This window comes from Teleopsis dalmanni, chromosome X (genome assembly GCF_002237135.1).
Source record: "Teleopsis dalmanni isolate 2A chromosome X, ASM223713v2, whole genome shotgun sequence".
In the NCBI taxonomy this organism is placed as follows: domain Eukaryota; kingdom Metazoa; phylum Arthropoda; class Insecta; order Diptera; family Diopsidae; genus Teleopsis; species Teleopsis dalmanni.
Genome location: NC_051848.1, coordinates 82,006,121 through 82,020,900, shown reverse-complemented (window position 1 = coordinate 82,020,900; position 14,780 = coordinate 82,006,121). Strand labels below are relative to the sequence as shown.

At 30.9% G+C, this 14,780-nt stretch overlaps 1 protein-coding gene and 1 long non-coding RNA gene across 5 annotated transcripts; both read left to right on the top strand.

Annotated features, from left to right (window-relative positions):
• Positions 1-1,695: 1,695 nt before the first annotated feature.
• LOC119689544 lies at positions 1,696-3,511 on the top strand. Of its 4 annotated transcripts, none has more exons than XR_005253445.1 (6): positions 1,696-1,812; positions 1,869-2,019; positions 2,510-2,796; positions 2,961-3,065; positions 3,137-3,238; positions 3,335-3,511. It is a non-coding gene; the product is annotated as an uncharacterized LOC119689544 (long non-coding RNA). The 4 variants fall into 4 exon arrangements; XR_005253446.1 differs by having other exon boundaries at positions 2,510-2,816; XR_005253444.1 differs by having other exon boundaries at positions 2,510-2,820.
• A 2,442-nt stretch (positions 3,512-5,953) lies between these two features.
• LOC119688608 (cell surface glycoprotein 1-like) lies at positions 5,954-8,357 on the top strand. Its single transcript, XM_038103281.1, has one exon. The coding sequence runs from the start codon at positions 6,038-6,040 to the stop codon at positions 7,841-7,843; it is 1,806 nt and encodes a 601-aa protein (XP_037959209.1). The 5' UTR covers positions 5,954-6,037; the 3' UTR covers positions 7,844-8,357.
• Positions 8,358-14,780: the final 6,423 nt, after the last annotated feature.

Here is a 14,780-nt window from a genome sequence, read left to right as displayed (position 1 = left end):
GTAAGAACAATTGTTTTTTCAAAAACAAAACAGTGTAAATTATTTTTATTATTATGACATGTTCTTTAAATTACTATCACAATTCAAAAACTTAATCTATTCACATATGCTTTCCAGATACCCCTATTACGCGCTAATATTCTGAGCTCTCTTAATGATTTGTTAGTTTCCTTGTTTAATGATCTTCTCCATGTGCTTTTTGGCCGTCCGTGATTCCTTCTACCTAGTGGGTTCCATTCTTTTGCTGAGCGTGCAATTTTACTTTTCACGCAGGCTTCGAATATCGTAATTTTAATTTTTAAAAGCAAGGTTGTTGAACGTCAAATTTTTTTGAGATTAGCGGAGACATATCTGGCTTTCGAAAGTCTATTGGCTACGTCTTTTGAAGTATCACCTTCTGTTACTATAACGCTATCGGGATATTCAAACTTTTCGACGTTTTTGTCGACCGTATTAGTTATTGTGAGCTGGGAGGTGTTAGTTAAGACATATGTAATTTTGAGTTTGCATATTAGAGTGTGCTTTAGAGGTCAAGACCACATCACCGGCATATTCTAAATCAGATAATCTGTTTCTTATTCCCTAGTTGATTCCAAGTCGTTCTGAGTCCAGGGTCTTCATCACTGCGTACAATGCCGTTATGAAGAGAATTGGCGAGAGCGCACCACCCTGCCTTACACCACTGGATAATGGAACTGAATCGCTCAGCGCACCATTGTATAATATTCTGCATGTAGTTTCTTCATAGCTGCTTTTTATAATATTGACAGTTTTAAGTGAGATACCTCTAGCTTCATGCACCTTCCACACGTATTCGCGTTTTAACGCATCGAATGCTTTTTCAAATCGACGAAGGTGAGATATAGGTTGGTGCTGAGTTTAGCCGACTGTTCAATAAGTATTTTTATAGTGTTTATGTGATCTATGCATGAAAGACCAGAGCGAAACAGTTTCTGATTCTGCCGGAGTAGATTATTAACATAAGTAGCTCAATGATGTGGTTTAAAATAATTTTCGTGAATATTTTGTTTATTGTTGGCAGCAAAGATATACCTACCCAATTAAAGCATTTTTTCCTGTCTCCTTTACTAGGGATCTTGATTATGATAGTCACTTTCCATTCCTTTGGAATACATTCCATACCTCGACAAACTGGAGATGTAACTTTATAGACATTGTTTCCGGTATTGCTTTAAATACTTCTACAGGCAAGTTGTCGTTTCCCGCTGCTTTGCCTGATTTTAGAGATAGAATTGCCTCGTATATTTCTTCAGTACTGGGTGGATTACATTTTATAGATCTATTATGGTTGCATTGTCTAAACCCTGTGTTCTTATGAAGTATCTTTTCCATACTGTCATCTGATCGGCATAAGTTACAATGCATCTGTTTTAATTTTCAACAGGTACTCTACTGAAGTCTTTCTTACCAGCTATATCACGATTTATCTTAAACACTTCTTTAAGATCTCCTTTCAGTGAGGCAAAAAGTTAAACAAAGCATTTGTCGATCCTGTTTGGGCATTAAAATCTCCCATTTGAGCTCCTTTTTAGACACGTTTTCCTCCCATATTTAAGGTTCAGTTAAATTTTTTACATTTAAATATTTTGATATAGTGAGCTTTGAAAATTTAAAAAAATCAATATCCCAAACACTTTTCTATTGTATTTTATATTTATTTTTTGTTTTCTACATAATGTTTCAAAATTAATAGTGTAAATGTACAAAATTGTGAACATTACTTAAAATATATACACCACGAGCTGTGTGGACACTACAAGCTAATGAATAATAATGTCTATGGACATTATGGTAAGCTCTGTTCTAATGTACAGCGTATATTAATTGATGAATTCTTTTACTTCTAGTATTATTCAATGTTCAATGACTAAACTAAATCCATCTAAGTTACCTGACTTGTCGAATTACCACTTCTGAAGAAGCCGGAAATTATTCTGTTTCTCTAACCACTCCACCTGAATTTTATTATCAGAGAGGATTACATGGGTTACATGTTAGGTGAGATGAATTTTTGTTATCCATCTTAAGAGAAATGGATCTCATAACAACAAATCCAAAAAAAAGTATTCAACTTTCATCTAAATTTCAATTGTAATAGCGTTAAGTGTGTTTTTAGACGGCGTTTAATTGTGTTATACGTAGTATACTTTTGGATATTGCTTTTATAATATTTTAGATTAATTGAGATTTTAAGGATTTATTCATTTAAAAAACCATTGCATATTTGGAATGTGATTTTTACATAAATAAGCTAGAAAATATTTACATAACATTTATAGTTATTGGAATCTTAGCGAATTTATGATATATTTAACATAAACATTCTAAAACTACATTAAAAAATTACAATGTAACAAAATTACATCCATAATAATTGTTATATCGGTACATATCACACAAATTGTAACACATCACCCATATGTACCCCCACATATTCGTATATACCAATATATTAAGAACATACTCTATTACTTAACTCTCTTTCCAGAGTCGCCTCACTCGAATGGAGATAATGGAGACATCTCAACGAAATCGAAATGATATAAATTGTAATGCTATACCTAAATAGAAAATAACTTTACTAGACTCGGACTTATAATCATATTGGATTTGATAAAAAATAAACACTCATATTTAAACGATGATGTTAAAAGGAACTATCCGTGCTGCACAGAAATGACGAGCTTAGCCGTTACAAGGTTTACGTTAATAAAATTCTCAAGTGAACTGTGAGCTGTGAACTGGCGAAATGAATGACTTCTTCATGACATTATGGTAGTTGCTTCTAACGTATCGTAGGTAATTCCTGACAAAATGATCATTTACATTACAATTTTAATGAAATATTAATACAAAAATAAAAAAAGTGGTGTTTATTGTGTTATATAGTTGTTCTTATATTAGATATTTTATTATTTTGAATTAAATATGTTTTTCAGTTTTGTGAGTTATTATCAAAATCCATATGGTTTATTTAATTGACGAACATTAAAGGATCTTACATGGAAGCTTATAACAGCCGATATCGATAATTCCAGATGATGGTAAGTTGAAGTTTTGTAGTTTTGATTTTCTTTTATTCCCAAATATAATGGTTTGGATATTTTCAAAACAGAATCGAACGTGTGACCGACCACCCACGCGTATGTACTAATATCTATGTATGATCAAACTAACCCTGATGAATCTTTATTAATCAACGGAGCATTTTGACTAGGTAAGAAGTAAGAAGTTCTACGTATTGAATGTACTCTAATTTTAAATGTGGAAATTAGAAAATCTATCTAACTAGTTTTCGTATGTTTATTTGCAGACCACAAATCACAAATCACAAATAACAAATCTCGAACACGAATTGCAAATATAATTTTTGAGGAGGAAACAATTAAATATAAAATTTTTGAAGTTTTTTATATTTAAAACAATTTTATCTTATATATAAAACGTGAAAAATTAAACGTGCACTTTTGGTTTAATTAAACAAATGTAACTACTTCGTTTCCATTAGAAAAGGTTTAACCAGTATTCTGCGTTGTTATAAGATAATTAAGTACCTCGCCATCTGTTTCGATCTCTGTAAATCAGATGATTTAGAGATGAAGTTCTTGTACTCGTCCTCATATTCGTCTTCATATAAATTTTGATTTTAATATTTCAATAAATTGTGAATAAGTCACGTCACACATCTATTAAGCAATTAGAGGGATGTCTTTATAAAATGGACCCCTCTTTATAGGGGAGTTTAAAGCAAGTCGCTTTCACATAATGGGATTTTTAGTACCACATCCATTTATGAAATGCAGATATATTTACATTACCATTTGTTCGTTTCTGAATTTAAATACTCGCAAATTATCTAAAAGGACTTGGAGAGAAACAAACCTATTTCATAAATTTTCAAACTTTTTATAATTGTCTTATTATTGCAATATAAACTTATTTTAAAAATCGAATAATGTTCAATTGAATTGAGCAACTAAAACCGATGATTATAAATAGAGAGAAGTTTAGTTTAAACAAACATGATATAGTAACATGATAAGTAAGATACATATTTTTTAACGCGCATATGCCAGTATATGTTGGACCTACAATTATTGTTTCGAATAACGTTTTTAAATGCTGAAGTGGTACTCTAACGAACTTTCACAGAAAATTAACCAATTTCCAAGTTCAAACATACAAGTTAAGTACGACTGTGGGCTTCAAATGCTCTGAACTTCAAATTTTGGAGGGTAGAGTTGAACCCTTGGTACACTGTAGCCTCAAAAAATTATTTACGAATAATTAAATATGAGAAATAATTAAAACACCACAGCTGTATGGTTGGCAATAATTCAATTGATTACAAAATAATTAAAAATTTTTGTTGTGATTCTCATTGTCCGATAAAAACCTATCTGTTGAACACAATAGTTTATATTATATTAAGAATTTACTTTCTTTTGTTAAAACGGACGTTAAAAATCAATTTAATAAAAAAATGTTAATAGTCTTCTTCATCAAAATAAAAATCTTAAGTTTCATGCAGAGTTAACTTTTGATTAAGATTTAATTCATTTTCTAATATATCCCTCAGGTCTTACTATTACGTGTACAACTCAATAGTAGCCATCTCAAAGATAATGATTGCTTCACAACTCTTCGTTAAGATCGAATGAAATATATTCACTCCATTTACTTTATTTACGTGTTTCCGTATATATTTAAGATGTCACAGTCATATAAAACAATAAAAATATCAACTCTACTGCCAGCTTGACTCGTTTCCTAATTTATCTTTATTCTCTTATTTAAATTTTAACATATGTATATTATAAATGCAGTTCCTTTACTAGCACTTTTTAATAAAAATTGATCGTGTTTTTGAATTTCAGGAACTGCTGTGATATGCCATCTTTAACTATGCATAGTTCATATCTAGAGCATAATGTTGCATTTTCGTTAAAGAAAGACATTTCATTTAGACATTTTGATATATTTGACTGATGACTTTAAGTTAAGTCTCGATTAGCCAAGGTATACACGTAACGTAAACACGTGCATATGTTTGTGAGAGCGATACTTCTCAATCAGCTAATCCGCTTCTACACAATTAAATCCAAAGATCGTTTATACTAGATATGCTAACTCTTAGCTTCAAATTTGGGAGGGTAGAGTTCAACCCTTGGTACCTGAAGTCTCAAAAAGTTAACGAAAAATTAAATTCAAGAATTATTTCCAAGACCACTGATAATGGGTATTTGGCAATACTCGAAACAGCTGAATGGTCGGCCAAAAATTCAATTAATAAAAATAATGTAAATAAGAATTTTTGTTGTTGTAGTTCACGTCTATTCGAAAAAAAAATCCTTATGAAATATTAAATAATTATAAAATTTAATGTTATGGTTAAATGAAATATTGGTAATACTGAATCTGTTGCGCACATTTCTCATAAAATTAACCGAGTTATAATTTTTGCACATATTACAAGTGTAACCGGAAATATTAATTTATTGCTCACACGGATAAAGCCCCATAGATCGAGAACCGCGCGTTATTCTTTGCGGATATGTAATACATTCGCTTTCTCAATCGATAACAGAACAGACCGCTGTCAAACCTCAACTGATAACAATGCCCGAAAAATGTATGTTTTATCAGTTAATTAGTCACAATCAAAAGTTGTATGCGACTGTTTTGATTTCTTGAAGAAACGAATATAGCACATTTCACCAATAATTTTGTTTAATTCTATTCCGATAAGAAGCTACTGACTTGTCAAACTGTAGCCTGATAAAACAATTGAAAGCAAAAACAAAACAAGGTGAAAACATATTAGTTATCTCTTAATTACTAAAAATCAGAGCCTCATTATGGCGATATTAGGAAAACTCGTATAAAAGAATTGATTTAAAAGTTTCACCAATTAGTTTGCTTAATACTTCGACAAGTTCGGATCTTGTCTAAACGAAATTTATTTAAAAAGAAAAAACGATACAACGAATACGTGAACACAAAAAAAAATTTTAAAATGCAACGATTAGTGATATTATTACTGTGTGCAGTTGCCGTAACTGTATCTGGTCGCGCTTTAATCGATGATACATGTAAGACAGCCGGTTTCTTTCCATTGATCGATAATACACCAGAATTTTACGGTTGCTATCAAAATAAAGCCGGTGGTTTGACAATTAAATATTTAACATGTCGTCAGGGACAAGTTTTCAATTCACAGATTGGCTACTGTGTACCAGTGAAAAATTATGGTAACAAATCTGAGAATAACTTACACGCAGCTTCAGATGGTTCAGATATTGAAAATCCTACTATACCAACAACAACGCCTAGTGATATTGAAAATCCAACTGTGCCAACAACAACATCAAAACCTGCAACTGGTACTACAGGTAAATTTGATGAATCTACTCCAGTAGATACAACTGCAGCTCCTGATACAACTGAGGGGCCTGAGGATACAACCGAAAACCCTGAAACGACAGAGGAACCAGAAACAACAGAAAAACCAGAAACTACAGAGGAACCAGAAACAACTGAGCAACCAGAAACAACTGAAGATCCAGAAACAACTGAAGATCCAGAAACAACAGAAGATCCAGAAACAACAGAAGACCCAGAAACTACCGAAGAACCAGATACCACTGAGAAACCAGATACTACTGAGGAGCCAGAAACAACTGAAGAACCAGAAACAACAGAAGAACCAGATACTACTGAGAAACCGGATACCACTGAGAAACCAGATACTACTGAGGAGCCAGAAACAACTGAAGAACCAGAAACAACAGAAAAACCAGAAACAACCGAAAAACCAGATACTACTGAGAAACCGGACACCACTGAAGAACCAGAAACAACAGAAGAGCCAGGAACAACAGAAGATATAGAAACAACAGAAGAGCCAGATACGACTGAGGAACCAGAAACAACAGAAAAACCGACTACAACAGAACCAGAAACAACAGAAGATCCAGAAACAACAGAACCAGAAACAACTGAAAAACCAGAAACGACAGAAAAACCAGAAACAACAGAAGAAACAACAGAACAAACAACAGAAGAAACAACAGAAGAAACAACAGAAAAACCAACAGAAGAAACAACAGAAAAACCAACAGAAGAAACAACAGAAACACCAACAGAAAAAACAACAGAAGGACCAACAGAAGAAACAACAAAAGAAACAACAGACGAAACAACTGAAGAAACAACAGAAGAAACAACTGAAGAAACAACAGAAAAAACAACTGAAGAAACAACAGAAGAAACAGAGACAACAGCAGATCCGAAAACAACTCCAGATCCTAAACCCACAGAAACTACAGTTGATCCAGCAACACCTACAGAAACCACAGTTACTGATCCATCAGGGTCAACTACTCCTAAGCCACTGAACTGTCCAACCGAAGGTTTTTTCCCTCAGAACGGGTCCTGCAATAAATTTATATATTGCGCATATATCAACAACACATACACAGCATATGAATTTACTTGTCCAGCTGGCCAGAACTATAATCCAGTAGAAGGTTTTTGTGAATCTGCTTATACGGGATGTGACGCAGGAAACACGGAAGTAAATTTAGTGCATGAATTGCAACGCGATTATAATTGCTTAGTTGAAGGTGCCTTCCCCGATTCTGATAACTGCAATAAATACTATAAATGTTGGTGGAACGCAGAAGTAAAAGCATATGAGTACACAACTGAAAACTGTCCATCTGGTGAAGTGTTCCATCTAATAACTGGTCAATGTGCTCGTGAAGGGATTTTGACATGTTTGGGGCGCGCAGGTGGTTCGAAATTTGGTGGAAAACTGTAAATTACATACCTAATATCAAGTCTTTAAATTACGTATACAATATGTATATACAAACACATACTCGTATATAACGAATTTATTATATTACCTGAAATATACATAATTAAACTAAATAAATTATTTATTTTTATAAATTTAAAACGAAACGAAATATTATTTGTTAATTATTGTCAAAAGATAGCTGTTTATTGGATGCCTGAATGGAGTTGCTTAGCCAAGTCTTGGTAGAAATGTCTCAGTACATTTACTGAAGCACTTGAAGCTGTCTTAACATACGAGTATTTGGTTGTATATTTTGAATAACTGCAATCAGTTTTCTCTACACGAGTACTTCAAATTTATACTTAAATAAAAAATTTGACGAAATAATTATGAAGATTATCAACGATTTGGACGTGATTTCAGCGCATTTATTACGATACGGCTTTGTTCCTCACTGCTGGCTGAAATTAGTTTTCATAAGAATTTTAATTGATTTTATCGTTGATATTATTAAAAAAAACTATAAACAATAAACATTATACAAAATAAAAAATAAAAAATAATATTCAAGAGCAAAAAGTAAATACGTTTTTTATTTATTTTAGCTTATCATCGATTTTAGGCCTCTGACGTAGGAAAAAATTTAGTTGATGTGTATTAGTTAGGATTTTATGATTTCAAAATATATATTTTAATTAAAAGTTATTCAGTTGATATATCAGTTAAAGAAAACCATGTATTGAATTCTACCTAGCTTGAACCAATTTAATTATTTATCGATAAAATTTCAAAACCTAAAATTCTATTATTTTATAATTAATTTTTTTCATAATCAACGTTCTGAAAAAAAGGCCTTACCACTTAAGTGATGTTGTTAAAACTTTGAAAAAATAAACCGCAGAGTATGCTAAGATTGCTAACCTGAACATTTAGTATGCTAACCTAAAACATAAAGCTGTGCACAATTATTATTTTATTATAAAAGTAGTCATGAAAATTGCCCAACAGCCGGTACTGCGCCCAAAAGAGTCCTATTGTACCAATTTCACTATTGATTACACAAAGCTCTTTAAAGCTTTGTGAACAAAATCTAGAACTGAATCTGGAGAAGAGCTCTTAAACTGCTCTGGTGACAGAAATTCCATATGAAAGAGGTTTCTTCTGTGCGTTATTACAGCTGGACAGTCACAAAGAATGTGCATGGTCGTTTCCTCATCTTCGAGGCATAATCTGCATTCGGTGTTAGCAGATAATTGTGGTTTATGAAGATGATATTTCAGACCATAATGATCTGTAATGAAACCCGTTATCAACCTTAAATTACATTTTGAGAATTTAAGAATGTCTTTGTAGGAATACGGTGTTACCAGTGCTTTGCTTTGTCTGATTCCTGGAAAGCTTACCCAGTACTCCAGCTGCATTTGGTTTTCCCTTTCCTTGATAATATGTTTTGTACTGGCCCAGTTTATTCCACAAAAGGGTTGAGGGCCTATAAAGCTGTGCACAATGCTCGTAGTTATAATTTTGGTTTCAATGGATATTAGTATTCAACAACGATAATTATACAATAATCAAAATATTTTATTAAAATCTATATTCATCATAAAAAAAAATATAAACCATCTGATATGTGCGCATTTAGTGTAAAATGAAAAACTTAATCAATTAAACTAAATTTATGTTGCCGACTTCAGTGCAGTTCAGTACAATCACTACAATAGTACAATAGAATTAGCCGGCTACGTACACAACCCTCCACTCATTTTTCATAAGCTGATTGAGATGCGGATATTTGACTTCTTTAGGAAATTTTATTTTAAGACTGTAATTTTAATTTTGGGAATCACAAATCGTAATCGTCAATTTTTCACAAAAAGTTTTTACACAATGACGACTTTGTGCCTGTGCAGAGCATTCAAAAGTATAATCACAAAACAGCAGATGCAAACACACTGGATATTAGCACAATGTTAGCGATATTGGTTTCAATGACTTATTTAGTGACAGTATAGCGAAATCGGCTTAAATTGACATCATTAGCAGACCAAGTTTCAAATAATTTGCGTAATTTTGTAGGTTTATTGGTAGGCTATATAAAAACGAAGTAATTGTTTAGCAACATTGAACTCGATATCCTTAGATCTGCGTTAAACATATTTTTTTCAAAAAAAGCTATTTCCAAGTGAAATCATTAACTTTAAACATTCTTTCGAAAATTTAAGTTTGATATTGGTAGTTAAACTCTCTGACTATTCTTACTTCCCCAGCATTAAGCTAAACACATACTTTCTTGCATTTCTAGCCCCGCTTTCTTTAAAAATCATTACTTTCTTTTTTTCGGGTGTTTTTCAGCAAACTTCAAATTTACTTGTATAGGTACATATCATTAAATATGTTCAAATGTTCAAAGATAGTAGTTTTTGAACTTTTATAAATAAAATCACATTGTAAGTGATGCGAGTATGGATGATATGTTCTTGTTATATGTTGCTAATAGAGGAGGACTGAAAAAGCAATCTTGCATTATGCCCCTATTAGACTCGAACTCATTGGACACTGAAAAAGCAATCTTGAATTATGCCCCTATTAGACTCGAACTCATTGGACACCTGATATTCATTCCATACTATCGTTTGGTTTCTCTCACATAAATCTTGAAGATTTTTCACAATTTTCAATTTTTGTTTATGTGAAAGGAAATATTTCAAAAGTATATCTAGTACAAAAGTACTATCTATTGTGGAGTAACAGTCCGTAAGTCGTTATTAGCACTCGTTATTAGCAATAATAGCATTTTTCAACGCAATTTATGAAACGGGTAAGAATAATAGAGGAAGAATTCTTATTTTAACATTAAAAAATTAGATTTTCCTATAGTTTGTCTTTCGAAATTTATTTATTAATCTTTTTACCTGTTAACATAAAAACTTTCTACCACAATTGGTCGCTAATAATAAAAAAAATTGAATGTCCTATATATTCCTTTAAAAGGACATTTAATAGGAATATAATATATAAAAATATATATATTCCTTTATATTATAAAGGAATATATATATATATTTATTATAATAGTATACAATTATTACAATAATTTCTTAATTATAATAATTTATCAGGTTTTTTTTTTAAACTATTATATTTTTAGCATTTCAATTACAATCACCATTCAGTTAATTATGCTGGTACCAATATTCATGTGTCCCCATTAAAGAAAAGCACTGTGTATGATGAATCCAACCGAATTAGACAAGCCTGTGTTGAAGCGCTGTGGAGCAGAGCTGTTTATTAATAGATATTCTCTACATAATATATAAACATTAAGAACTTAATATATTCTATATAAATTATATTAAATAACTTGAAATTAATAATGTAAGTATATTTATTTATTTTTTTAATTTTTCACTGAATCCCAGAAAATTTTAGGAGGCACCAGAACCATTTATGCATACTTTCAATTTTAGGTCAAGTTTATTTTTAACCAAAACTGTTGCTATGAATAAAAAATTTGTTGAATAATGCAATTGCTTTTTAATCTTGAAGTGTATATTTTAATACAATGTCAAGCTGTTTTTAATTCAGAACAAAATATCGCTCCAAAATAACTTCAAAGTTCATTTTCCATTGTGAAATTTGAATACGAATGCATCACAAGAATGTTATTACAGTCGATAGGAGTGTTAAAAATGATTGAAGAGCAACGAACACTTGCGTCATTTTTTATCATTTATTATTATATTTTGCTATTTAGAAGTCAAAGTACAAATATTATTTATTTATTATAATATAAAAAGTTGTAATTACAAATAAAACGAAATTCAAACCACAAATTCAATCAATTATCAATTGCTGTAGGCTTTGGTGAGCTTTACCATGATATTCATACCGAACTTCGGAACCTCAGAACGATGACAGTTATAAGACCGGCAACAACATATGTAAGTCATTGTTACTACAGTTGAGGGCATAAAAGATATTAATTACTAATTCAATAAGTCATAAATGCCAGAGTCATTGTTATGAATGAGTTATGAAAAAGTATACATATTTCGTATGAATCAGAGTCCAAAATTCTTATTAAACGTTAAGCCTTCTTATTAGTAATAATTTCTTGTGATATATACAAATATTAATAAGCTTAAATCGTTCGTAATATTTTTATAATATATTATATTAGTTATAAAGTGTCATATAAATGAAAATTTTAAACTTATGTTTAGTATAAAATATGTTATAGTGCATCTTTGACGGTTCGTTAGTATCTATAATTTCAAGTAAAGTAAATGCTAACCCGCGTATATTAGTGGCGTATTATATCCACATACCTTGCATGCTTTCATTATAGAGACAAATACTAAAAATTGAAATTAAGCAAAAACTATTTCGTACATATTGGTACGTACATATTGGTATAAAATATATATATTAAAAATCTTTATACTATTTTACCTTTTTATGAATCTTTTATTACTTTGTTATCTTGTATATCTAGCAGTTGGGGTTCTATATACTCTCTACACAAATATCATCCTCAACCTTCTCTTGGTGTTCCCTATTTTAAACATATGAGACAATGGCGACTGAGTGTTCAGCGGTATAACTGTTTCACAACATCTGCTTCTTGGGGGAAATACCAATTGCCACTTGAAGATTGGTGCAGGTTCTGAGACAAGGGATCTAACAACTTTTATGTAAGGTAGCAAACGTACCACCGAAAAAGGATTCTTTGGTCTCATCAGCCACTGTATTTGACTTTCAAATGATTGAAGAGCTGCTTCGGATAGGAATGAAAAATTGATTCAGCAAACTTAGAGCATTAGCACGTAATAGGGGTATCTGGAAAGCATATGTGGATAGACTAATAATAATATTGAGCAGTTAAATATTTAATATAAATATATTGTTGTATAGTTGTATACTGTACAGTATAGTTTTGTCACAGAAAACTATACAGCGATGGAAGCAACAATACTTATTGGTTTAATAAAATTTTATATTATTTTATATTGTGTAGAATAAAAACTATTCAGCACATCACTTTTCCTATACTATATTTTATACTAGGAGGACTCAATGTGTTATTGAAGCAAATGGTTGATGACAACATTATGCCCATAAATGCAGCTGTGTTGTGACTTCCTAAATCGTGCAATACATCACCGTTAGAGTACTCTTTATCTAAGTCTAAATGGAAACAGAACGTTATGTCTCTTGTCATGAACACATATCTCAATAGCATTGTTGTTCTTACTACTGTTCTTACTTGATTACTGAATATAATACCTCAAGGTACGTGAAATGTTCTTCCTGTTTATATTTGTATACAAAATGATTCATATATATTCGGCGAAAATAATTTGGGTTGTAGGGATCAGAAAAGAAGAACAATAGATCATTTTCATATCAATTTCATGTACAGAAAGTTGTGTTATTCGGATATAAGCTGAAAGTAACTGGAAGAAACAGCAGATAAAATATTTTTCAGAAAACTTAAAATTTCTAATCAAAAAAATGTGCCATCCAAATAATTTGATTGACTGGGTTATATCCAATCGTACTACATGAAAGCAAATAAATTATGCGCACTTAAAGTTTTTAATAAGAATTCGACGATCTTATCTTCTAGTCATAAATTATTTAATAGAAAAATCTAAGACACTAACTACAATATAAAAACAGTAAATTAATTAATAATAAAAAATTTTTGTTCTTATCTATCAAAACAGAAAAATTTGAACACAATTTTATAATATTTGCATAAATATAAAAACTAAAAACTTAAAAAGTTAACATTTGTCTCAGGGCTACTGAGACCTATTCACATTTATTATTTAATAAAAATTTAGTTACAATATTTGACTAACATTGTAAACTCTAATTTTATCAGAGAAGCATATTGACTACTCATATGCCTACTCATATTCGCTCCCTTATACAATGTTATATACAATAAGGATGTAAGCAGCGAGTTTTTAGTATATGTGATAAAATTCATAATCATATGAAGTATGTAATATCACTATGTAATACATTATGTTATATCATGTGCTGGTCTATAATTTTTGTCAAAAAATAAACCTCATTTTCAGTAAAATAACATTTTAGGAATTCAAAAGAAGAATTTTAGTCACTGCAAAATAAGAATGAGAGGATTAGAAATTTTAGTTCCTAATCAAGTAATTAATCTGTAATCAAGGACAGGAACGGAAGTAAACAGGCTTAACACTTAGAAATCTAAATGCATTTAAGTCAAAGCGCAAGGGCAGCTGCGAACAAAAAAAAATGAACTGGTGAGGAGTGCAAGGTAATTGCGGTAATTACAGAGAGGTATGTATGTTTGTATGTATATTGCGTCATATTAGTTGTTATTTTCTAAGATAAAAAATTTCGATGTATTATGCATTTCTTTATATAATATGTTCTTTATATCATTCTACATCAGAACCATGAAATTGTTTTTATAAAACACGTTAATCAAAACTTTTCAGTATATCAGCGAATTGAGGCATTTTTAATAAGTTATAATATTATAACTTAACGTCTCTCGACGTTATTAGAAATAAATTGCATAAATGGGGCCATGAATACCGCGATTCTAAAAGAGTACGACGAAAGGATCGGATTCATCTAATAGAAAACGAATAAGTGATATTTGGGAAGAGGAAGCTTATGCTTCACAGCTAAGATCATATAAAGAGCAATAGTGCTAGTGTATTGGAGGTCAAAAGGAGGATCATACGAGTTTGTGCCTAAGTATAATACACAGAATTGGAATAATGCTTGCCGTTAGAAATGCGCTTATTCATGCATTCTCAGAAATTTTTTCACCAAATCGATGACATTTTTTATATTAAATTCAAGAAAGCATTTTTATAAAAACATGTTGGATTTAACACATATAAAAATATAAAAAATTTTATCAATATATTCGAAATGTTGTTAAAAAGATATT

Excerpts from the sequence above, each read along its gene's own strand:
- LOC119688608 (XM_038103281.1), top strand. The coding sequence starts at position 6,038 with ATGCAACGATTAGTGATATTATTACTGTGTGCAGTTGCCGTAACTGTA.